The 26,322-nt window shown below is 38.9% G+C and overlaps 1 protein-coding gene across 7 annotated transcripts in view; it reads left to right on the forward strand.

Annotated features, from left to right (window-relative positions):
• Positions 1 to 25,655, forward strand: part of ANKRD42 (ankyrin repeat domain 42) — a 63,273-nt gene extending 37,618 nt beyond the window's left edge. For 5 of the 7 annotated variants that reach the window (XM_026015236.2, XM_072726038.1, XM_026015233.2 and 2 more), the window contains 4 exons: positions 2,645 to 2,817; positions 17,519 to 17,645; positions 20,750 to 20,891; positions 24,258 to 25,655. In XM_026015236.2, coding sequence (XP_025871021.1) covers positions 2,645 to 2,817; positions 17,519 to 17,645; positions 20,750 to 20,891; positions 24,258 to 24,347 — 532 coding nt within the window. In that variant the 3' untranslated portion in view covers positions 24,348 to 25,655. Of the gene's footprint in view, positions 1 to 2,644; positions 2,818 to 17,518; positions 17,669 to 20,749; positions 20,892 to 24,257 lie in introns of all 7 variants that reach the window. The other 2 variants (XR_003237451.2, XR_011995152.1) reach the window with 1 other exon arrangement.
• The last annotated feature ends 667 nt before the right edge of the window (positions 25,656 to 26,322 follow it).

Raw genomic sequence — 26,322 nt, forward strand, 5'->3', positions numbered from 1 at the left:
GGCTCAATCCCAGGACCCTGAGATCATGACCTGAGCCAAAGGCAGATGCTTATCCTACTGAGCCACCCAGGTTCCCCTTATTTGGCTATTTTTCATTTAGCTTCCTATATACTTAGTGTTTCCCTACTGGTATGCTTAATGTTAAGATTACAAAGATGAAAAAAACAGTTTTTGCCCCCAGGTTTACGATCTTATAAAGAGACACTGTATATACATAATTATTATCATTGTAACATGTGTTACAAAAGATATAGTAAGAACATGGAGAAAAAGTGTCTGGTCTTCCTATTTGAAAGTTTTGGGGGAGAAATGTTAATACAGATGATAGTGAAAGATATGAGGAAAACTGAAGGGAGACAATTTATACAGAGGTCAGGAAAATTTTTTTTTTTGGAGGGAGCAACATTTATGCTGATGATTGAAGGAGGAAGAGTTGTAAGATAATACCTTGTATGTTTGAAGAACTGTATGGGGTTCAGAACTGCTTGAATCTAAAGTAGGAATGTGGGCTAAAAGTTGCAAATGAGGCCTGACAGGATGCTAATCATTCAATGCTAATCATTCATTGAATTGCTCTGCAATTTTTATGAGTTCACATTCCTTAAAATTTTTGAGGGATTTCTTTGAAGCCTTGGAGCATAGTACTACATACCTAGGATCATTATCAACTCAGGCCCACTTTCTTTTTATTTTGGAAAACAGCTTTATCTAGGTTTAATTGCTGTATGACAAAGTACACATATTTGTATAGTACAAATTGATGAATTCTGACCTATGTATATACCTGTGAAACCATTACCACCATCAAGATGGTGAACATATCCATCATTCTCCAAAGTCTCCTGGAGCCTCCTTTGTAATCTCTTCCACTGCTTTCCACTTCCCTTTCCCAAGCAAATGCTGATCTGCTTTCTGTCACTGTACATTAGTTTGCATTTCTTAGAGTTTTATATAAATGGAATCATATAGTACATACTCATATATCTGGCTTTTTTCACTCAGCATAATGACACATGAGATTCTTCCATGTGTATTGGTAGCTCATTCCTTCTTATTACAGAGTACTATTCCATTGGATGTAGAATTCCATAGTATTCGATAGTTTGATAATTCAGTAACCTGTTGAAGGACATCTTGATTATATCTATTTTATGGTGATTCTGCACAAAGCTGTTATAAACATTCACATACAGTTTTTTGTGTGAACATGTTCTCAGTTCACTTGGATAAATACTTAGGAGTAGGATCACTGGGTCATATGCTAAGAATATGTTTAACTTTATAAGAAATTGCCAAAGTGTCTTTGAAAGTGACCATACCAATTTGCATTCTCACCAGCATTGGATGAGAGTTTATTTTGTTTCTTATCCTGCCAGCATTTGAGTTTGTTTATTCACCACAGGAAAATGTACAGATGGTAAAAGTGTATATGACAAAATGCTCACAATCATTTTCATTAGGAAAATGCAAATTAGAACCACAATGAGATTTTACTATATACCTATTAGAATTTTTGTAATTCATGCACCAAAATGCATGTAGTGATATAGAAACACTATCAATCTGGCATAAAGGAAGTAATCGTAAAGGACAGCTGTTAAATTATACTCTAGTAGTAGAGATAATTAATTCTATTAACCTTAAAACTACCTAAAATGTTTGTTACTGTGTCTTTAAAAAATTATAATACCTGGTGAAAGACAAGGATATATGTGTGCATGTAGTTATATAAGTATGTGAAAAAAATAGGATTTGAGATTTTGTGTTTAATGAGTATTTCTCTGTGTCATAAGAGAAAACATTAAACATTTCACAGCCTGTGAGGAAACTGCAGATTACATGCAATCATAACACCAGCTCCAAAACCAAGCATATATTATTGGAAGCTTCATAGAGTTGTGGGAAAGATCAAAGAAAATAGAAAACGTGGATGGAAAAGTCACTGCTTTTTCAATAAATTTCAAAACCATGCCAAGTATTTTGAGTTAAGGAAAGATGAAAATTATGGTGCCTAGAGTTATAGCTAACCTTAAAACTGGAGCAAGAACTATTTCTGCTATCTAAAACAGGCCATCATAAAAGGTAGTAAATATAGGTAACAAGTAGGGTGGTTCTGGGCTTTCTTTTCAGTTGAGCAGCTCTGTCTAGGGGCCCCTCACATAATCTTTTGACTTCAGGTCTCCTCTCACAGTTGGATTTTTGCCAATAAAAATTATGGAACAGATTTTATTTTTAGATTTTAGTATGACTATTTGCCCTTAGTGTCCAGTAACTCTTTGAGCTGGATGTAGCTCAAAGAACTACAGGTACAATTGACTTCAGGTACAATTTTGCTCCTTTATGGGTAGATGGGTTGGTGGCATACTTACAGAATGTAATTCACTAAATTAAGTGCAAAGTGCACTTTGAATTTTTTTTTAAAAGGTTTAATTTATTCAGGAAAGGCACAGAGAGAGAGGCAGAGATATCGGCCGAGGGAGAAGCAGGCTCCCTCCGGGGAGCCCAATGTAGGACTCTATCCTGGGACCCCAGGATCATGCCCTGAGCTGAGGGCAGAAGCTCAATCACTGAGCCACCCAGGTACCCTGAAGTTTGAATTTGAAGAAGATTGTGGATCTTGTTAATTACTTGTTCTTTTCTACAGGTTTGCCCATTTAGCGGCCGTGAAGCTATTAGAGGGGCTACAGAAGTATGACATTGATGATAATGAAATTGATGAAAATGATATAAAGTTTTTTTTAAGACATGGTGTTGAGGGAAGCACTGATGCCAAAGATGATTTATGTCTAAGTGAGTCGGATAAGACAGATGCTAGAAGTAAGTGTGCCAACTCTTTTGTGATTTACTGTTTAAGAAATACCATAGCCAGTTTTTACCACAAATCTGGAAATTATTCTAAAGACATTTACCATCTGCAGACTAAAATATTTTGATATGTTTTCAGGGAACCAGACTAGTACAAATGTTTGTACTAGGGGTTTTTACACATAAGGAATATAAGACATGATCTCTGTCTTGCAAGGAGGAAAAAGTTACATAGAAGGAAAAATTACTTAAGTGTGTCATAGGGAACAGAGAAGTAAACATCTCAAGGATTTCCATGGTTAGTTGGCAAATTATTTTTGCAGAGAATGATAGCAAATATCTATTGAGTGTCTACTGTGTGCCAGACATTGTTGTACATATGATCTCAGGGTTGTGGGATTGAGCCCCATGGAATGTGCTTGAGATTCTGTCTCTTTCTCTCCCTCTGCCTCTCCTCACCCCATGTGTGCCCACTTGAGTGTTCTTTCTCTCTCTCTCTCTCTCTCTCTCAAAAAAAAAAGAAATCTTAAGAAAAAAAAGATAGAAGGGAGGATTTGCTCATAGGATTTGAATCTGAGGTGTTGGAAAATGAGAATAATCAAGATTGACTCTTAGATTCTTGGCCTGGGCTAATAGGTCAGAGTTTAAAAAGACTGTTTACTCAGGGTTAGAGTTGCAGGGAAGGCTTTTCACAAGTGGAATTTGGACTATTTTTGAAGGATGGCCTGATTAATTAGTAATTATTTAATGGGGTTAGGAGAGATAGAGGGAGAGGAAGAGACAGAACCCCAAGCACATTAAGTAATTAATTAATTTCTAAGATTTATTTATTTGAGAGAGAGAGAGCATGCGTAGAGGGGAGAGGCAGAGGGAGAGGACAGATGAATGAGGAAGTAAAAAAAAAAATTTGTAAGAGTTCCCAGAACATTGTCAGGTAGATCGTTACTCTCCAGGGAATGGTGAAAGCCTCTTTGCCAGCGAATGCAAGCAAGGAAAGACCCGAAGATACCAGAGGCTTCCAACAAATAGCCCACTGAGATCACCCTATAGTGATGCTCAGAGTTAATGATCCCTTCCGAATTTCCAGATAGCTTTATTTTAAAGAGACTTATTTACTTAGTTTTAGAATGGGGGGAGGGGCAAAAGGAGAGGGAGTGAATCTTAAGCAGGCTCTGCGCCCACCAAAGGAATGAGCCACATTGCATCTTAATCCCACAACCCTGAGATTATGGCCTGAACCAAAATCAGAAGTTGGACACTTGACCAGTTGAGCCACTCAGACACCCTTAAGAGCTTTATTGAGATACATAATTCACATGCCATTCAATTTACCCATTTGAGGTACATAGTTTGATGTTTTTTAGTATATTCACAGAATGTACAACCATTGCTATAATACTTTTTAAAATATTGCCATCACTCTTAAAAGAAACCCCACATTCATTAGTAACCATTCCCTATTACCTACTTTCTTCTTTCCCCTCAAACCCTATTACTAAGCAACTGCTAATCCATTTTCTGTTTGTATAGATTATATACAGATTGTATAATTTGGCTATTGTAAATAATGTTGCTGTGAACATTCATATACATGTTTTTGTGTGAATGTATATTTTCATTTCTCTTGGGTATATACCTAGGCATTAGTTGGAATTGCTGAGTCATTTGGTAACTCTCTTTAACCTTCTGAGGAACTTCTAAGTTGTTTTCCAAAGTGGCTGCATCATTTAACATTCCTACCAACGATGGGATGCTTGAGTGAGGGTTCCAGTTTTTCCACATCCTTGCCAATACTTGTTATTGTTTTTCTGATTGATTAAAGTTATTCTAGTGAGTATGAAGTGGTATCTCATTGTGGATTCTGTTTTTACATTTTGCAGTTGAAGTATAATTTAATATATAGTGTCTTTTTTTAATTTCAGGGGCACAATATATTGACTCAACAATTCTATACATTACTCAGTGCTTACTTACCGCAATAACTATAGTCACCATATGCCACAAACATTCTTACAACATTATTGCTTCTATTCTCTATTCTGTAGTTTTCATCTCTGTGACTTATTTATTTAAAGCTGGAAGTTTGTACCTCTTGATCCCCTTTATTTATTTCACCCATCCACCCACCCACCTCCCATCTGGCAACCACCAGTTCTCTGTATTTAAGAATCTGTTTTTGTTTGTATGTTCATTTGTTTTGGTTTTTAGATTTCAAAAATAAGTGAAATCACATGGCATTTGTCTTTGTGTGACTTGTTTCACTTAGCCTAATACCCTCTAGATTCATCTGTGTTGTTACAAATGGCAAGACCTTATTCCTTTTTATGGCTTAGTAATAACCTCATTGTAAATATCTATATATACTATACCTTCTTTATCCATTCATCAGTGGACCCTTGGTTTGCCTCCATATCTTGGCTATGGTAAATAAGGCTGCAGTAAACATAGGGGTGCACATATCTTTTAATTAGTGTTTTTGTTTTCTTTGGGTAAATACCCAGTAGTGGAATTACTGATTCTATTTTTAATTATTAAATTTATATTTTAAATGTTTTGAGAAACCTCCATGGTGGCTATACCAGTTTATATTTGCACCAACAATGCACAAGTGTTCCCTTTTCTCCACATCCTTGTCAATACTTGCTATTTCTTGTCTGATACTAGCCCTTTGACTTGTATGAGGTGATATCTCATTGTGTTGTTGATTTGTATTTCTCTGATGATTATTGATGTTGAGCATCTTTTCATATACCTTTTTCTCTCTCTCTCCCTCCCTTCTTCCTTTTCCCCCCTCTTTGCTTGTTTGTTTTGTTTCTTAAATTCCGTGTATGAGTGGAATCATATGGTATTTGTGTTTCTCTGATTGACTTATTTCCCTTAGCCTAATACTCTCTAGCTCCCTCCATGTTGTTGTAAATGACAATATTTCATTCTTTTTGTGGCTGAATAATATTCCATTGTGTGTGTGTGTATAAGATTTTATTTTATTTTATTATTTATTTATTTATTTATTCATTCAGAGAGAGTGAGAGAGAGGCAGAGACACAGGCAGAGGGAGAAGCAGGCTCCACACAGGAAGCCCGTTGCGGGACTTGATCCCGGGTCTCCAGGATCACACCCCGGGCTGCAGGCGGCGCCAAACCGCTGCGCCACTGGGGCTGCCCTATAAGATTTTATTTATTTGCACATGTGAGCTGGAAAAGGAGAGGGAGAGAGAATCTCAAGCAGACTCTACACCGAGTGCGCAGAGCCTAAGGCGGGGCTCAGTTGCATGACCCTGAGATCATGATCTGAGCCAAAACCAGGATTCGGACACTTAACTAACTGAGCCACTCAGGCACCTCTATGTACCACAGCTTCTTTATCCATTCATAAGTCAATAGATACTTGGGCTGTTTCCATAATTTGGCTATTGTATATAATGTTGCTACAAACATAGGGGTGCATATATACCTTTTAGTATTTTTGTAGTATTTTGGTAAATACCTAGTAGTGCAATTGCTGGATTGTAGGGTAGTTTTATTTTTAACTTTTTAAGGAACCTTCCTTCTGTTTTCCACAGTAGCTGTGCCAGTGTGCATTCCTCCAACAGCACAAGGGGGTTCTCTTTCTCCACATCCTCATCAACACCAAACACTGTGTTTCTTCTGTTGTTGATTTTAGCCATTCTGATAGGTTATACTTCACTGTGCTTTTGAATTGCATTTCCCTGATGATAAGTGATATTGAACATCTTTTCTTATATCTGTTAGCTATTTGTATGTCTGCTTTAGAAAATTGTCTATTCATATCTTCTCTCCATTTTTAAATTTGATTTTTTTGTGTGTTTTGGGTGTTAAGTTTTATTAAGTCTTTATATATTTTGAATACTAACCCTTTATGAGATATGTCATGTGCAAATATCTTCTCCCATTCCATAGGTTGCCTTTTAGTTTTGTTGTTTCCTTTGCTGTATAGAAGCTTTTTATTTTTATATAGTCCCAGTAGTTTATTTTTGTGTTTATTTCCCTTGCCTCAGGACACACTTCTAGAAACAAGTTGCTATGGCCAATGTCAAAGAAGTTACAGCCTGAGTTTTAGGAATTGTATGGTTTCAGGTCTCACATTGAGTCTTTAATCCATTTTGAACTTATTTTTGTGCATAGTGTTAGAAAGTGTCCCAGTTTTATTCTTTTTCATGTTGCTGTTCAGTTTTCCCAACACCATTTGTTGAAGAGACATTCTTTTTCTCCTTGATTATTCTTTCTTACTTTGTCAAAGATTAATTGAATATAAAATTATGGATTCATTTCTGGGTTTTCTTTTCCTTTCCATTGATGCGTGTGTCTCTTTTTGTGCCAGTCCCATACTGTTTGGGTCACTACAGCTCTGTAATACAACTTCATGTTTGGAATTGTGATACCTCCAGCTTTGCTTTTCTTTTTCAAGATTGCTTTGGCTATTTGGGGTCTTTTGTGGTTCCACACAAATTTTAGGACTGTTTTAGTTCTGTGAAAAATGCTGTTGGTATTTTGATAGGATTGCATTAAATGAGTAGATTGCTTTGGGTAGTACAGTTATTTTAACAATATTTGTTCTTCCAGTCCATGAGCATGGAATGTCTTTTCTTAATGTGATCTTGAATTTCTTTCATAAGTGTTTTATAATTTTCAGAGTATAGGTCTTTCATCTTTTTGGTTAGGTTTATAGGTTTATTACTTGGGATCTTACTCTTTTATTGCAATTGTAAGTGGGATTCTTAATTTCTCTTTCTGCAGCTTCTTTATTGGTATAATATAAATGCAACAGATTTCTGTACATTGATTTTCCTACCCTGTGAGTTTACTGAATTCATTTATCATTTTTAGCAGTTTTTTGGTGGAGTTTTTCTGGTTTTCTATGCATAGTATCATGTCATCAGCAAATAATGAAAGTTTTGCTTCTTCCTTACCAATTTAGATGCCTTTTGGTGCATCTAGGACATCCAATACTATGTGGCTAGGACTTCCAGTACTATGTTGAATAAAAGCGGTGAAAGTGGATATTCCTGTCTTGTTTCGGGGAAAAGCTTTAGGGGGAAAAGCTTTAGGGGAAAAGCTCAAAAGCTCTTAGGTTTTTCCCATTTAGGAGAATGTTATTGACTGTGAGCTTTTCATATATGGCCTTTATTTTGTTGAGGTATGTTCCCTCTAAACCTACTTTGTTGAAGGTTTTATCTTGAATGGATTTTGTCAGTTGCCTTTTCTGCATGTATTGAAATGATCTGATCATATGGTTCTTATCCTTTCTTTTATTAATGTGATATGTCGCATGGGTTGATTAGTAAATATTGAATCACCCATGCAACCCAGGGATAAATTCCATAGATTCAGTTTGCTGGTATTTTGTTGAGGATTTCTGCATCTATGTTCATCAGAGATATTGGCCTATTGTCCTTTTTTTATGACATCTTTATCTGGTTTTGCTATTATAGAATAGAATAGAATTGGGAAGTTTTCCTTTCTTTTCTATTTTTTTTGGAATATTTTGAGAAGAATAGGTATTAACTCTTCTTTAAATGTTTGGTAGAATTCACCTATGAAGCCATCTGGTCCTGGACTTTTGTTTGTTGGGAGCTTTTTGATTACTGATTCAATTTCTTTGCTGATTATTGGTCTGTTCAAATGTTCTGTTTCAGTTTTGGTAATTTATTTGTGTCTTGGGATTTATCCATTTCTTCTAGGTTGTCCAATTTGTTGGCATGTGGTGATTTTTCATAATCTCTTAAAATCTTTTGTAGTTCTGTGGTGTTAGTTGTTATTTCTCCTTTCATTTGTGATTTTATTTGGGTACTTTCTCTTTTCTTTTTGATGAGTTTGGCTAGAGGTTTATCAATTTTATGAATTTTTTAAAGAACCAGCTCCTGGTTTTATTGATCTCTTCTATTGGTTTTGTTTTGTTTTGTTTTAGTTTCTATATCATTTATTTCCTCTCTAATCTTTATTATTTCCTTCCGTCTGCAGGCATAAGGCATCATTCATTCTTCTCTTTCTAGCTCCATTAGATGGTTGTTTGAGAATTTTCTTGTTTCTTGAAGTGGGACTTTATTACTATATACTACCCTCTCAGAACAACTTCTGCATCTCAGTTGTGGACCATTGTATTTTCATTTGTTTCCATGTGTTTTTACATTTATTCTTTGATGTTCTTGTTGACCCATTCATCGCTTAGTGTCATGTTGTTTAACCTTTGTGTATTTTTTTCCACATTTTTGCTTGTGGCTGGTCTCTAGTTTCCTAATGTTGTAATCAGAAAAGGTGCATGGTATGACTTTGATCTTCTTGAATTTGATAAGGCCTGTTTTGTGTCCTAATATGTGATATATTCCAGAGAATGTTCCATGTACACTTGAAAAGAATGTGTATTCTGTTGTTTTAGGATGTGATGTTCCGAAGGTATCTGTTAAGTCCATCTGGTCCAGTGAGTCATTCAAAGGCATTGTTTCTTTGTTGACTTTCTGTGTAGATGATCTGCCCATTGATGTATGTGGGGTGTTAAAGTCCCCTACCATTATTGTCTTATTATCAATTAGTTCCTTTATGTTTGTTATGAGCTATTTTATGTATTTGAGTGCTCCTGTGTTGGGTTACATAAATATTTACAGTTGTTATATCTTCTTATTGAATTGTCTCCTTTATTATTGTATAGTGTCCTTCTTTGTCTTTTGTCACAGTCTTCGTTTTAATGCCTCGTTTTTTTTGTTATAAGTATTGCTGCTCTGGCTTTCTTTTGACAACCATTTGCATGATAAGTATTCCTCTATCCTCTAACTTTCAATCTGGTGGTATTTTTAGGTCTAAAATGAGTGCCTTGTAGCAGCATATAGTTGGGTCTAATTTTTTCATCCCTTCTGATACCCTGTGTCATTTGATTGGAGTGTTTAGTCCATTTACTTTCAACATAGTTATTGATAGATATGTATTTATTGCCATTTTATTACTTGTTTTATCATTTCTGGAAATTTTCTTTGATCCTTTCTTGTCTTTCATGTTTTGCTGGTTTTCTTTAGTGATATGTTTGGATTTCTTTCTCTTTATTCTTTGCATGTTTATTAGTGATTTTTCTTATATGCTTACCATTAGGTTTGTATATAACCTTTTTTGCATATAGCAATGTACATTAAGTTGATGTTCATTTAAGTTGAATCTTTTTTTTTTTTTTTAAGATTTTATTTATTTATTCATGAGAGACAGAGACAAAGGTGGAGACACAGGCAGAGAGAGAAGCAGACTTCCTGTGAGGAACCTGATGTGGGACTCAATCCTGGGACCCCCTGGTCACACCCTGAGCCAAAGGCAGATGCTCAACCACTGAGCTACCCAGGTGTCCCAGCTTGAATCTATTCTTTTCTGCTTTCCTTCCCACATTTTGGATATACGTTATTTTATATCTTGTATGTGTGTGTGTGTGTGTGTGTGTGTGTGTGTGTGTGTGTGTGTGAGACTTCCTTGACTGATTTTTTACATAAACATTCAGTTTTACTCCTTTTGTGTTTCCTACCTTTATACTGTCACTTTTGGTTTCTTGTTTCCACTCAGAGTCCCTTTTAATATTTTTTTACTGGTTTACTGGTCATGAACTTTTAGTTTTTGCTTGTCTGGGAAATAGTCACTCCTGTTATTGCAAATGATGACCCTCCTGGATAGAGTTCTTGGATGTAGTTTTTCTCATTTAGCAGTCATTATATCTTGCCTCTCTCTTCTGGCTTACAAAGTTTCTGTTGAAAAATCTGATAACCATATAGGTATTCTTTTGTAAGTTACTGATTTCTTTTGTCTTGCTTATAAGATTTTTGATCACTATAGTTTGCAAATTTAATTACAATATGTCTTGGTGTGGGTCTGCTTTTGTTGATTTTGATGGGGATTTTCTGTGCCTTCTAGATCTGAGTATCTGTTTCTTTCCCCAGATTATGGAAGTTTTCAGCATTATTTCTTCAAATAAATTTTCTGCCACCTTTCCTCTTTTCTCCTTCTGAGACTCTTATAATAAAAATGAGTTATTATAGTAAAAATAATAAGTTACTATGTTTGATGGAGTCACTGAATTCCCTAAATCTATTCTCATTTTGCATGATTTTCTTTTCAGCTTCATCACTTTCTGTTATTTTGTTTTACTAGGTCATTAATTTGTCCCTCTTCTTCTTCCAGTCTGTTGTTCATTGTATCAAGTGTGTTTCTAATCCCATTTATTGCACTCTTTATCTCTTATTCTTTTTTAACTCTTTTATCTCTGTGGTAGATGTCTCATTGATTTTTCCATTCTTTTCTCAAGTCCAGTGAATATCCCTATGATTATTGCTTTAGAATGTTCCTCAGGCATGTTAATTATATGTTTCACTTAGATATTTTCATTTTGTCTAGTCTCTGCCTGCTTCTGTGTGTTAGAAAAGCCAGTTATTTTTCCTGCTTCCAAAAGTAATGGCTTTATGAAGAAGACATCACGTAGTGCCTGGGCTCTGTCACTTCAGGAAGTATCTCTGATGTGTGCTGTGTGCACTCTGTTGTGTTTTGGTTGGTCTATCCTTCTGGCTAGTCCTCTACAGAGGCTCTCCTTGCCTGCTGGGTGCATTGTTTCATCCCTGGCCTGAATATGGCAAGTTTTAACTAGGTGTGCTCTGATCTGCTTGTGAAATGAGACCTGTCACCACCTCCACCGGAACTAAGGTCTTGCAAAACCTGGTTGGAAGATGTGGTATGGGAAGGAGTTTGTGCTGCTGTTGTAGGGGAGGGGCCTGCCATGCTAGGACTGAAGAATGCTTGGCTGAGAAGGGCAGTCACCTGGCCCCAGAGGACAGGAAGGTGAGATTTAGTGTAAACAAGTTAGACAGCCAGTGTCCTGTTGTAGTGCTTCCCTGCAGGTGGCTCTATGTTTATATTGGGGGGCAGGGGAGGGAAATGGCTCCTTTGTCCCTGGAGTGGTGTCTCTGTGAATACTGCCTCCCAGGGACATACTCTGAGAAGAGCAAATAATCTCCACACTGTGTCCCCAGGCATTCATTCTTCAGATCACTGTTTACAGGCTATCTGTCCTTAGGTTGTTTGCCTGCTTTCTTTCTAAGAGCAGCCCCAATGCCTCTGGATGCTCCCAGATTCCAGCCCACTGACACTTGAAACTCCTAGGGTTTAATCTCCTCTGGTTGCAGGAATTCACAAAATTCGGCCCCTCTTCCTTTCCAAGCCAATAGCTATGGGAAATGTTCTCCTTTTGCATTTCCCTTTGTGCCCTTCTCTCTTTTGCCTTTCTCTGTGACCCTGGCTCCCTCCCCGCCACAGCAGCCAGCATCTGTTTCCCCACTGACTATGTCTCTGTATTTCCTACCTACTTCATTGTGAACTCTTCCCTACCTTTAGTTGTAGAGTTTGTTTTGCTAGTCTTTGGGTTAGTTTCTGGGAATATTTAGGATGATTTAATAGTTATCTCATGTATTTGTGGAGTGAGGAGAGCCTAGGGTATTCCTACTCTGCTGCCATCTTTCTCCTTTTAGCATTTTGAATGTATCATGCCACTCTCTTCTTGCTGGCCAAGTTTCTGCTGAAAGAGCTGCTTATGGGCGGGGGGGGGGGGGGGGGGTCCCTTGTAAGTAACTGTCTTCTTTTGCTGCTTTAAAAATTCTCTTTGTTGCTAGTTTTTGCCATTTTAATTACTATGTGTCTTGGCGTGGACCTCCTTGGGTTGAATTTGTTGGGGTTCTCTGTGCCTCCTAGATCTGGATTTCTGTTTCTTTCCTCAGATTTGGGGATTTTTCAGCTATTAGCTCTTCAGATAAAATTCCTGCCTCCTTCTCTTTTCCTTTTGTGATTCATACATTGTGAATGTTATTATGCTTGAATAATATTATTCAATTTCTTATTGAATTCTGAATATTATTATTGCTGAATTCCTTATGTCTATTCTCATTTTGTATTTTTGTTTTCTCTTACCTGTTCAGCTTGGTTGCTTTTTATTACAATGTCCCCCGGATTAATGATTGATGTTTCTGTTTCCTCTAGTCTACTATTTATTCCATCTACTTTATTTTCCATTTCATTTATTGAGCTCTTCATCTCTGATTCTTTTTTTTCTATCTCTTTGTTAAGGATCTCACTGATGTTCTCCACTGTCCTCAAGTCCAATGAGTATCTTTATGATCATTAGCTTAAGTTCTCTATCAGGCTTTTTTCTTATATCCATTTTGTTTAGGTCTCTTGCTGTGGTTTTATCATGTTCTTTCATTTGGGATATATTTGTTTTCTCATTTTGTTTACCTCTCTGTATCTGTTTTTGTGTATTAGGAAAGTCTGCTATGTTTGCTCCTCTTGAAAGAAATGGCCTTAAGAAGAATAGGTCCTGTAGTGCCCTACATGCAGTGTCTACTGTTCACCAGAACCAGGCACTTCAGAGAGTGTCTCCTTTTTGTGTTACATGCATCCTACTATTGTGTCTTGGCTGCTTTTGCCCTAAGTTCATTTATCTGCAGAGGCTGTCTTTTCTCTTTGCCTGTTGTAGACATCATTTGGTCCCCAGCCAGGATGAGGTGCACAGTTTTAACAAGGTGAGTGCAGGTCTGCTTGTGAAATGAGACCTGCTGCCGCTGTGAGGATCAAGGCCTCATAAAACTCACAGGTGGGATGACATGGTGTTGGTAAAAGTTTTGCAGGTCTACTGGGAACAGGGACTAAGGCAAAAAGTGACTAAGAAGGGCAGATCCGCTAATACACAGGTGGGTGGGGCTTGGTGTGAGCAAGTTAGGTACTACTGACTGCTGGCCCTGTGCTGACTGCTGCAGGCTCCCACAGGTGGCCTTGTGTTTATGATGGGGTGGGGGAGGGAGAGGTGCCTGCCAGCTCCTTTGTTCCTGATGAGGTTTTCCTGTGATCCCTACCCCTCCAGGACTTCTCTGAGATGAGTAAATAATTGTCCCTCTCATTTGTCCCTGGAGTTTTTCAAATTGCTGCTTCTGAGCTGTATATCCACAGGCTGTTTGTCAGGCTGTCTCTTTAAGGCAAGGACTCAGCTTTCTATCACTCTCCAGGCTCTTCTAGAACTAAGGCCACATATTTTAAAAATTACATCCTTTAAGTCTCTGGTTTTTAGAACTCAAAAAATTTGGCCCCTCTGGCTTTCAGTGCCAAATGCTGCGGGAGTTTGTTTTTCCTGTGCAGGCTCCCCAGTGTGATAGTCATTCTTGCTTTTCTCTGGGCTGGTGTCTCCCTCCTTACTATTGATGGTTGTGGTCCATTTTGCTCTCCACTGTGTCTCCTCCTTTCCTGCCCTCTTTGATGTGGCTTCCTCTTTACCTTTAGTTGTGGAGTTTGTTCTGCCATTCTTTGGGTCTTTTTCTGGGTTATTTATACTGATGTGAGTGTTACCTAGTTGTATCCATGGGATGAAGTGAGCTTAGAGTCCTCTTACTCTACCATCTTCCCATCTTTCTCTCTAATCTTTGACATTTTAATTATTATGTGTCATGGTATGGACCTCTTTGATTTCATCTATTTTAGAGCTCTCTGGGCTTCCTAGCCTGGATGTCTGTTTCCATTGTTAGGCTGTGGATGTTTTTAGCTATTACACCTTCAAATAAGTTTTCTGCCTTTCCCCCCCCCTCTTCTCCTTCCAGACCTCTATAATGCAAATATTTGTTCACTTGATGTTGTCCAAGAGATCCCTTAAGTTATCCTTATTTTTAAAAATTTTTTCTTGTTGCTCTTCACCTTGGGTGTTCTCCATTACCCTGTCTCCCAGATTGTTGATCTGTTCTGTATTCTCTAATCACTGTTGATTCTCTCTAATTTTTTTTTAAATCTCATTTAGTACATTCTTTAACTCTGGTTCTTTTTTTGTTGAAGGTGTCAGTACATTAATCTACTTTTCAGTCTGATGAGCATCTTTATGTCAGTATTTTAAACAATTTATCAAGTGGATTATCTTCATTTCATTTAGGTTTTTCCCATGGTTTTATCTTGTTCTTTCATTTGAAGCATATTCCTCCCTCTCATGTTACTTGGCTTTCTGTGTTTGTTTCTATGAAATAGGCAGAACAGCTGCTTCTCTTAAACTCGAAGGTGTGGCCTTATGTAGGGATACCCCCTGTGTTGTCTGTGTGTACCTGTTGACTTTGGCAGGCTGACTGGAGCTTTGGTTAAATGGAAGTCCCAAAGCACTCCGTGCTGGGGCTGTCCTGGTGGCATGGCCAGAGCATTAGTTTGTATAGACCAGGGTATTACTGGGGCTCTGCTTGCAGATGGCACCCTGACTGGAAAGTTGAAGCTGAAGTGAGTGAGGCTCAGGGCTCTTTGGACTTAGGGTACCTTGGCAGGACAGCTAGAGCTGAAGTGGGTGCAAGGCAGGATGTCTCACTGATCTCTGCAGAGTGTACCCTGGCAGGAGAGCTGAAACTGAAGTAGATGCAAGTCAGGGTGTCGCAAGGTACTCCCTTCAGGGAGTTCCCTGGTTGAACAGCTGGAGCTGAGGTGGATGCAGGCCTGGGGGTCCTTGCACTGTGCTTGGAATGCCCTGGCAAGTCATCTTGAATCATGGTATGGGTCTCAATGTCCCAGGGCCTTTTAAGCCTGTGTCATGCTGGTGAGTTGGCTGGAGCTGTAGTGAGTACGGGCCAGAGTGTCCTGGTGTGCACCAACATTGGGGCCTGCTGTGGTGGGACTGGTGGGGCTGGTGTGGGCTAGGGGCCCCAGGCTTACTATGGCATTCAGACCCTGCTTCTATCTCTGCTATCAAAGCAGAGTGGGAATGTGAACTGTGCAGCTTGTCAGCCCTTCTGATTCAGAGAGAATTCCAACAGGTGCCCTGCTGTTTGGGGATTCTCATGGTGGTTCCTTTATATTCTAGTTGCCCCTTTAAACTTTGGCTTTTTTTCTATGCCTAGGGCAGATGAATCTGCTCATGCTCCCTCAGTAGTTAGTTCCTTCCCACTGAGGTTCATAACATCAGGAATGGGGATTCCCTTTGTTACCATGTCTCTATGTCCTTTGCTGTTCTCTATGTGGTCTCTCCATCTTTTCTCGTGCAGAAGCTGTTCAGTCAGCCCTCAGTTCTTATTCAGGAACGACTGCTATATAAATAGGTGTAGATTTGGTAGGTCTGTGGAGGAGGTGAGTTTAGGGTCTTATGTTGTCATCTTGGGCTGAAGTCTTGGAAAAATTTACAATTTCAATGAAGTTCGATTTACCTACTTTTTATTTTTTTGTTTGTGCTTAAATTTTTTGCTGATTCTTTTGAGAATTAGCAAGGACTTAGAGCCTCAGAAAATGAGTAGTTGATTTATAGACTTTAAGTTTACTTCTGAAATTATTTGAGTAAGAGATCATTGCCAGTGAACCTCAAAATTTTGAAAAGATGTTTTAGAAAAGACCAAGAATGTCACTAGAACAGTTTCCTACTCTGGTGTGTTTGATACAAATGAACTCTCAGCCCCTTGGCATACCATGAAGTTCACTGATACCTAACTCAGGTGCTTGCATGTGGTGACAGTATGAAATCATGTATTGTTTTCTTGTTCCTATTTAATTTTATTTCAGAGAAAAACCCAAAGGACAAGATGGCCTCTTCTTGGGCCACTAGACTTTGGCAGAGTACCTATAGAGGACTGATTGGATTTCTTGTCATCCCAGAATTCCTGGATATGAGCCTCAATTCAAAGCATTCTTTAGTAAAATATATTTAGGGCTATGACATCACAGAGCCCTATGCCCATTTGAAGTTTGACTCTTAACTCAACATTCCTGTCACATGTCATCCAGCATCTACTCACTCACCTTCAGTGACAAGATACTCATTATCTTTCGGAGGTCCCATTTTCATCTGACAGTGTTCTTGTGAGGATTAAAATGTATAAGGAACTTAGTATAGTGTCTAGAAATACATGATGGTTCTTACTGTTTCTTTTCTTTCCTTTTTTTCTTTCCTTTTTTCATTCATGAGAAACACAGAGAGAGAATCAGAGACATAGGCAGAGAGAGAAGCAGGCTTCATGCAGGGAGCCCAATGTGGGACTCGATTCCAGGACTCCAGGATTATGCCCTGGGCTGAAGGCAGGTGCTTAACCGCTGAGCCACCCAGGCAACCTGGTTCTTACTGTTTGTTGAAAAGTTTCTCCTTTGTTGAGTTAAAAATCTCTCTTTCTGGAGCTAATTTCATTTAATCCTACCTCTTACGACCTCATAGAACAGTTCTTTCAAAACATAGCCTTCAAATATTAAAGAATTATTATATAAGCTAAGTAGCCTTAGTTCTTTGGATCTTTCTTCTGTAACTTTTTTGTTTTTAATTTCTTCTACTTGCTTGTTAGTGGCTGCAGTGTTCCCAACCCTTTCTGCCCATCAAAATTGTCTGAGGGACTTTTACTAAGTACCAATACCTGATTTTGTAGGTCTAGTATGAGACACAAATATACATTTTTAAAGAGCACCCGAGTTGATTCCGACATAATGCAGTTTGGAACCTGCAGCTCTCTAACCTATTGAGAGAGAAATCAGAGTGTTAAGTGTTGAGAGGATGCTGTGACTGGCTAACCTGGTCCTGTTACTGTGACATTCTGTTACTGATATTTACCCTCCTATGTATATGCCACCTTCCTTCCAGTCCCTCCCAGAGCACTCAGGCACTGGCTCTAGAAGCAGCATATATTTCAGGCTCAGCATCCTGTGAGCACATGAGCTCTGGCTAAACTAAATTCCTATTCAACTTTGTCTTGCAGTGAGAGCTTATAAGAAAATTGTTGAATTGAGACACCTGCTGGATATTGCTGAGAGCAACTATAAACACTTGGGAGGGATAACAGAAGAAGATCTAAAGCAGAAGAAAGAACAGCTCGAGTCTGAAAAGTAATGTCTTCAAAACTCTAATGGTTTGTTTTAGTTACCTTTCTAAATGCCATGTGAAGGTTTGTTGACGAACAACTTGTTTTTCCATCCTTAACAAAGAATATAAGGTTCTATCCAGTTTTCCTCTTAAGCCCCTAGATGGAGAAGGTGTTAATATTAGTTTTAGTTGTGGTAAAATACACATTAACACAAAACGTATCATCTTAACCATTTTTAAGTGTATAATTCAGTAGTGTTAAGTACTTCCATACTTTTGTACAACCAATCTCCTGAACTTTTTTTTTTTTTAAAGATTTTATTAATTTATTTGAGAGAGAGAGAGAGAGAGCGCGCGCAAGAATGAGAGAGCACAAGCAGGGGGAGCAGCAGAGGGGGAGGGAAAGCAGACTCCCCACTGAGCAGGGAGTCTGACGAGGGACTTGATACCAGAACCCTGAGATCATGACCTGAGCTGCAGGTAGATGCTTAACTAACTGAGCACCCAAGCACCCCTCCTGAACTCTTTTCATCTTGTAAAATTGAAGCTCTACAGAGTTAAGACTTTAAAAAAGAAATTATTTTTAATAGCGAGCAAGAGATAGCATGAGCAGGGGCAGAGGGAGAGGGAGGATATCAAGCAGACTTACTGCTAAGCATGGAGCCCGACATGGGGCTCCATTCCAGGACCCCAGGGTCATGATCTGAGCCAAAATCAAGAGTTGGATGCTCAACCGATTGAAGCACCCAGGTGCTCCAAGGCTTTTTTTTTTTTTTCTGAAATCACTTTGAGCTTTTCAACCAATAGTCTATAACCATTCCTATCAAATTGAGCTTACTCACAAATCTGAGACCCAGTCCTGTGCTCCTTGATTGTCATGCCCAGAGAATGCTGTCGTGTCTAAATGCAGTGAGTAGTTGCAGAGCTGCCCTCACCTGTCACTTTCTGCACCCCGAATTGCCTCCCTGCATATTTGGTAGTGTTCCAATTAATGGCTATTGGAATAGAGGATGCCTCATGTTTATTTCCTCCTACCACCTCTCTGCTTTCCAGAGTGGACAGGGAACAAAGGGAGACAGGACAGGAGACTTCTGGTTTAATCAGAACATGGATCTGTAAAGAGCAACACACATGGACTCTCTGCTTTGCTTGAGTTTCTTTCCCTCATACCCTCAGAAGCTCCTCCACCCTTTTCTGAATGTAGCTTTAGAGGTCTGGTAAATATATTCACCTTAGTAATGTCTAGATCTTTGATAAGGATTAATGTGTTACTCTTCCCTATGGTACCCTTCCCTATGGTACTTTAAATTTTGGTTTCCTTTGCTTCTCTTCTCAGGTAGATTAGTACTTCTATGGCTCTTGTATTACTTCTGAGAACTAATTGTGTACTAGGCATTAGATAAGCTGCAAAGGATAATACGTTATCTTTTGCAGTCTTCACAGTGCCATGAACTATGTTAACTAAATGAATGGGAAACCAAGACTTACTACAGAGGTGAAGTGAGTTGCATGAAGTCACAAGGGGAGGAGGAAGGGTGGGAGGTGAAGCCAGAATTTGAGCTTGAGTTTGATTTCAAACCTGTTATCTAAGATGATTATGATATTTGCATTTCACTGTGAAATGGTTATACTATTGATGTGATTTTGAACCAAATCAATTTTGATTTAATTTTTTTTCCAAGATTGCTTTAGTCTTTGTGCCAGGTTGTCCTTTCATGTCAGCTGAGATTACAGTGTGTCTTCTGAGTAAGCTTTAATGCATCTCTAGCATTGATTCTTCACTTTGTGTTGAGTACATCTTAAGACATTTATTCTTTAGGTATAAACTCCTGCTTTTAGGTCTAATTGTCAAGAAAAACTGAATAAATATTTCATATACTGTTGACTGAAAGAAGCCATGAACACAAAAGCACATAATACTCAATTTCATTTGTAAGCATAGGTAAAACTAATCTAACATGATAGATATTCAGAATGTGGTTCCTATGGGAAGTGAAAGTTACCTAGGAGGGGCATAGGAGAACTTTCTGAGGCAATGGAAATATTCTCTATCTTGGTAGTGGTGGTGATTACAGGGTTTACACGTTAGTCAAAACTCATTGAATTGTTCAGTTGATGTTTGTGTATTTTACTCCTGGTAACTGGTAGATCATTAAATAAATACAAAAACAGGGGATCCCGGGGTGGCTCAGCAGTTTAGCACCTGCCTTCAGCCTGGGGCGTGATCCTGGGGACCCGGGATCAAGTCCCATGTCAGGCTCCCGGCATGGAGCCTGCTTTTCCCTCTGCCTGTGTCTCTGCCTCTCTCTCTCTCTCTCTCTCTCTCTGTGTGTCTTAAATGAATGAATAAACAAACAAACAAAAGATCAGTTGTTGCAGGGGTGTTGGGGAGAAAGATAAGTAGGCAGGACACAGGAAAAAAAAAAAAGCAAAAGAAAACACATCTAAGATCATGCCATTTCTCTGCTCAGACTCTCCAATGGCTTCCCACTTCACTCAGAGTGAAAGCCTAGATCCTTGCCATCACTTATTAAGGCCCTGCTTGTTCTGGCTCCCTTTTGCCTCTCTGACCTCCTACTCTTTCTTTTCTTTTCTTCTTTATTCAGTCACATTGGCTTCTGGTTTTCTTTCAGTTCGTCAAGCATACTTCTGCCTTAGGGTCTTTACAGTTGCTCCTTCCTCTGTCTGGAATGCTCTTCCCCCAGATGTCTGCTTGTTTAACTCTCTTATTTCCTTTAGGTCTTTGTTCAGAAGACCCCTTCTCAGAAAGGCCTTCCCTGGCCACTGTGTATGAAGTGTTAATCCTCTCCTTGACAACATTTTATGATACTCCTTCTTGATGTATGCTTTCCTCCCTTAGCATTTTTCACCTCCCCATGCCATATATTTGTTTCTTTGTTGTCTTTCTCCCTCCACTGCTCTTTTGGAGGACACATTTGGCCTGTTTTATTCACTGCTGTATCCCTGGTGTCTAGATCAGTGCTGGCCCATGGCAGACTCTTCATTCATATTTGTCAAGGAAATTGTTTTATTTGCCTTCAGTGCAGTGCATGGATGCTTCTCACTGTTGCCACAGATAATTGTTAGTTGATACTGGAGATTGATTGAGAATAACTTTTTTTGACAGGACTATCAAGGAGCTGCAGGGCCAGCTGGAGTACGAGCGGCTCCGGAGAGAAAAATTAGAAGGTCAGCTGGATGAATATCGTGCAGAGGTGGATCAACTCAGGGAGACACTGGAAAAGATTCAGGTTCCCAACTTTGCTGTGGTTGGTGTCCTGCTTAGCACATTTATCTCTCTCAAGTAGTATATACGAGTAGCTAAGAGTATATATGAGCTTTGGACTGGGACTATTTGGGTTTGGTTCTTGGCCACAACCTTTTGTAGTTTGGACAAGTGATTTAGCCTGACTTATTTTTAAACTGGAGATAATAATTTATACTTTGTAAAGTACATTTTTAAAAAAGATTTTATTCATGAGAGACACAGAGACAGCGGCAGAGACATAGGCAGAGTGAGAAGCGGGCACTCTGCAGGGAGCCCTGAGTGGGATTCAATCCCAGGATCCCAGGATTACGACCTGAGCCAAAGGCAGATGCTCAACTGCTGAGCCACCCAGTTGTCTCTGTAAAGTACTTTAAAGATTAAAGGAATATATCTCTCTACATAGCTATATCTTTATATCTATAACTATATAAACTTTATATGTACACACACATACATACATATGTACTGGTTAGAACAGCATCCTCATTCCTAAGTGTACAGTAGGTGTTATTAAGACATAAAAAGAAAAAATATTTTTTTACAAGCAGAGTGATAAGAATTCTCAGAGTGTATATTTTAATGTTCTGAATAGCCAAAATAAAGTGGAATGGAGTCCATATAAGAAAGCTTCAGCTCATCAAAAGAAGTTTGTAGTATATGTGCTGCCAAAGTGAGCATATCCTCAAAGAACTTTGGTGAGTAAAAAGGAGCCAGAGTGGAGGTGTCACAGCATCCCTTTGTTCAGATTACAGAGTAATGGAAGCTGACACTTGTAATACTCCACCTTTGCAAAGTTTCTTCTGCCCTAATTTAACATGTGAGGAACCTGAGGCTCAGAGAGGTTAAGTGACTTGTCTAAATTCACGCAGCTAGTAATGGTGGGACCAGTATTTAATCTCTAGCTTTTGACCCTAAACCCCTAGCTCTTTTCATAATTTCTAGCTAGAATTATGAATTTGGAATTCAGAACACGGCTCTAAAATACGGAAAAATGCTTTTGAGTGACAAAAAGGATAACTGTAGAAGGAAGCTGAAAAGAAATGAATATGAGAAACAGATACAAAGAATAAATACAGAAAAGCAGGTAGAGTATAGGGAATAGAGTGAAAGTGACAGCAAGAAATCCCCAGTGGTGCTTGTATTCAGGCCACCTAGTCTCAGAGTAGATGGGCAGAAGGTACCCCGGGGGACACTGTATGACTTTCACTCTCTTCTGTGAGTGAAGATAGCCATGATGTGGCCCTTGTGGAAGCTCGTGTGACACAGTATAGAGATTCAGGTACGCTTCATATTTTCCTTCCATACGGAAATGTTTTCTTCAGTCATCATGGGTGAATTAATTCGTTTCAGACTTGTATCACCTCAAATCTGATTAATTAAAAAAAAAAAAACTTCCTGGCTCCTTTTATTTTGTATAAACTTATCACTAGTCTCTTTAATAACCACTTTTAAAATATTAAAATAGTCTATGTGCTTGTTGTAAAATGTTAAAAACAGCAGTTGTTGCTTCCCACACCAAGTCCCACTCTCCAGAGGAAGCTGTTGTTTGGTCGGCTTCGTGTTTGACAAACATTCTATCCATTTACAAACATTTATGTGTATTTCTCTGCATATACAAATTCAAACACTTTCTCTGTGTTTTGGTATCTCACCAGTCCTTAATTTTCCAAGAGTCGCAGTTAGTTATAATAATTAACGTAGTCTCTTCATTTTTTGCAGTGCTCACCTTGTACCACCCTCAGCCCCTAGGGAAACTTGGGTATAGAGAGGCCAGCCCACGCAGTCACAGGGTGTTGGCTAGAGGACCGGTGGACACATACCTTTCATCAGCTGCCATTTACAGTCCGAACCAGTTGTTCCCTCTCACCCTGGGGCAGGAACTCTGCTGACCCCACCTCTGTGACAGGAACATGAGTTTTGTCCAGCTCCTAGATCTTTCAGAGATTACCCAAGCTTCACCTTCTTTTGAGTCATTCCAAACTGATTTGTCTACCTATAAAACTTTTATTTTTTAGTAGCTGTTTAAAATATTTTCTTACTCCAAAGTGTCTCTTTTCAGGGTTGGATGTGATTCCATACTCTCCAGCACATCCTCCTCAAACCTTTGCTCTCTACCAACAGTGTGTAGGTTTTCAGGAGAGCTGACTGAGGTCCCTGTCCTCTGTGCCCATCATTTTTTTGCAGCACTGCTTTTAGGTTAATTGAATTTTTGTAAATGAGCAATGTTACCAACCTCTAATGGCAGCTATAGTCTTGGTACAAAAGCTTCTGAGTCTCAATTTCACCTTTAAAATGGGGATAACACCTCTCTCTCGAGATTGAATTGATGTGAAATGAAATACTATGTGGAAATACTGAGGTATTTTCTATCTACCAGTATTCATAGTAGTATATTCCCCCTTCTGCATATCCTTTTCTCCTTTTTCCTTCCTTTCATTTTCTCTATTCAAGTTGAATAAACAATGTCAGTAGATAAATGTGTAGAGACCAGTGCTTCTGAGAGTAGGAGGAGTTTATTTGGGAGTCTAAATATATAAAGTATAAATAAAAAGAACTTAAGAGTCAGTGCTCGTTTGTATATTCTTCAAAAAATTCTGCCTAAATCTCCTGCCACCATCTGGTCAGGACCTATACTTGCATTCAGCTGTACCTTTAAGACTTCTTCCCCTGTAAAACAATCTGTTATAATTTTTATTCAGGAAAAAAATTTCCCAGGGTAGTTTCTTAGGATAGTTTGACATATATAATGCACTTAACTAGTTTCTGATAATAACTATTACTGTTTTGATAACAGCAATTATGTTTATAGCGTAAAGGTTTGGGCTGCAACAGCTCAGGGAAAAGCAGTTCTAGCCTTGGGCTCTCCCCACGTCAGTGAGCAGTAAATTGAGAAGTGTTAGGCTAAGATAAAAGCAGAAATAATGGGGCAGCCCGGGGGGCTCAATGGTTTAGTGCCGCCTTCAGTCCAGGGAGTGATCCCGGAGACCCAGGATTGAGTCCCACGTCAGGCTCCCTGCTTCTCCCTCTGCCTGTCTCTGCTTCTCTTTCTCTCTCTCTCTCTGTGTCTCTATGAATAAATAAATAAAATCTTAAAAAAAAACCAAAACAAATAATGAGGTGTTCTGTTTTGGGGATGTATTCAGTAGAGACAGGTCTGGTTGATTTCTCTAGGTGTCTTCTAGTCTGTGAGTCAGCACATAATATGATGTACTGGTCTTGAGATTTAAGAATTTATTTACGTAAAAATCCTAAGATAAATTTAATCTGGAATTGAATGTATTGAATTTTTTCTTTTGGAACAGATAATGTAGAAAGATGAAATTGTGTCTAGTGTATGTATCTTACTTGGCCTTCTTTTCCTTTGTAGGAAGATGACTCTTCTTGTGAGTCAAGCAAAGAGAAGAGGCAAATAAAGAAAAAGGTGTCTTCTGGGGGAGTTTTTGTGAGAAGGTACTAATCAGTGAAATAACTTTAAATAAACTTGCTTGATTTTTCTTTTATTTTTAAATTGATATGTTAATCTATACAAATTCTCCTCAGTTACTCTTATCTGTCCCAATTCTGAAGGCAGAAATACATATTATCAAAGGGATTGCTAAAATTATATACACTCAGCTGTACTCCCCCTCCCAGTATACTTTTTATATAGTTATGTAAGCAAGACTTTACATTTATGAGTAATTAATTTTGCAAATATTCACACAAACTTTAAAATATAAGGTAGTACAGTCTAGTAATCAAGAGAAATGTAGGCATTAAAAATTCTACTTTCTAGAGCGTACCATTTTCTAACTTTTCAAATGACTTTTTTTTTTTTCAAATGACTTTTACAAAGTATCTGGACTTGGGAGAAAATGCAATAATTTAGAATAAATTTTAGAAAAGGGTATCTTTATAGTAACTACCAAATATCTCAGGAAAGTTTTATATAAAATAACAATTCACTCTTGTAGAAGAAAAATGCCCCCAAAATAAGTGTTTGCTAAGAATACCTATATAACCTGTTTTAGAGCTCAACCGTTGGGGGCACCTGGGTGGCTCAGTTGATTAAGTGTCTGCCTTTAGCTCAGGTCCTACTCCAGGGGTCCTGGGATTGAGCCCAGTATTGGGCTCCCTGCTCAGTGGAGGGCCTGCTTCCCCCTCTGCCTCTGCTGCTACCTCACTCCTCTTGCTCTCTCAAATTAAAAAACAAAAACAAAACAACCATTGTTCTGTCTTGCAGCTTTATAAGAAACCAATATAAAAACGAGGCTGACTGGACAGGATAAAAAACACATGGCTTTCTTATTCTTTCTTCCCTTTTCCCCACCTGATGTTGCTGACCAAAAAAACCACCACCGCATTTCATTTCATTTCTGATTTCATACCTTCCGTTCTTACCCACTTCCTCCTCGATGTTGTCAACATGCAACTGTCTGGGGCAGCTGTCTAGATCCTGCCTCTCCCTGAAGATCTGATTGTTGGCTTTGGGCTTCACTGGCAGCAGCCTTCTCATTACGCACTAGACTGCCCACCCTCTGGGCCCTGGCATGTACTTCCTGTGGACGTTTAAAGGCCGTTCTGACACAGTGTCATCAGGACCAGTCTGCCCTGACATGAATCAATTTGAGTGCTAGACCAGGTCAGGCTGGTCATCGGTCTGTGAGCAAGTTTTAAAAAAATGCCTTATTTATTATCCTTTTGATAATCTTTATAATTATTAGTTACTCTGTCATTTTCCATTAAGCCTTCGATCTGTAATAAAACATTTATTTGGTACATACTATGTGTGAGATCTGTGCCAAGTCCTTTCTATGTATTCTCTCTTAATTCTCACCACAGCAGGAGGAGACAGGCAGGTATATTGTATACAGTTGGAAATTAAGTAATTTGCCCAGAATCACACAGCACATGGAGCCAGGATTCTAACCTTGGCAGGGAAAGTTCTGCTTTCTGAACCACTACAGGAACTCCCGAATCCAGTTTCTCACCTTCTGGGACTATACACACAGCCTACCTTCTTCCTTCCAGCCTGGTGACCCTAAAATTAATCCCAACTCTGTAGTTTGTTATACTTGCTCCAGTTTTCTCATGGCTAGACCTCCAGTCTCTCTCTGTACCAGTAAGGTAGGAAATCACTAGAAGAGTGTTGTCAGAGAAGCATGCACCCTTGAGGAAGAGGTTCCCTGGTCACCCCCAGTACGTGCTCTCCGTTTTTCCAGTGTTAGGATTTACTTGGGTTTGGCACTGTTCTGGATAAGGGCTAACTTCCTAATCTCTTTGCAGCTAAGACACCAAGTTGTGGCCAGCAGAGTCTGAGCAGAAATGATGTGTATGTAACTCTAGGGTCATGACCTTAAAGAGAAAGGCTTACCCACTTCTTGTTCCTTTCTGCTTCTGAAGTGTGGGTGTGGTGGTGAGTCACTGGACCTCGTGAATGAAGGCAACACCAG

This window comes from Vulpes vulpes, chromosome 11 (assembly GCF_048418805.1).
Source record: "Vulpes vulpes isolate BD-2025 chromosome 11, VulVul3, whole genome shotgun sequence".
Classification (NCBI taxonomy): domain Eukaryota; kingdom Metazoa; phylum Chordata; class Mammalia; order Carnivora; family Canidae; genus Vulpes; species Vulpes vulpes.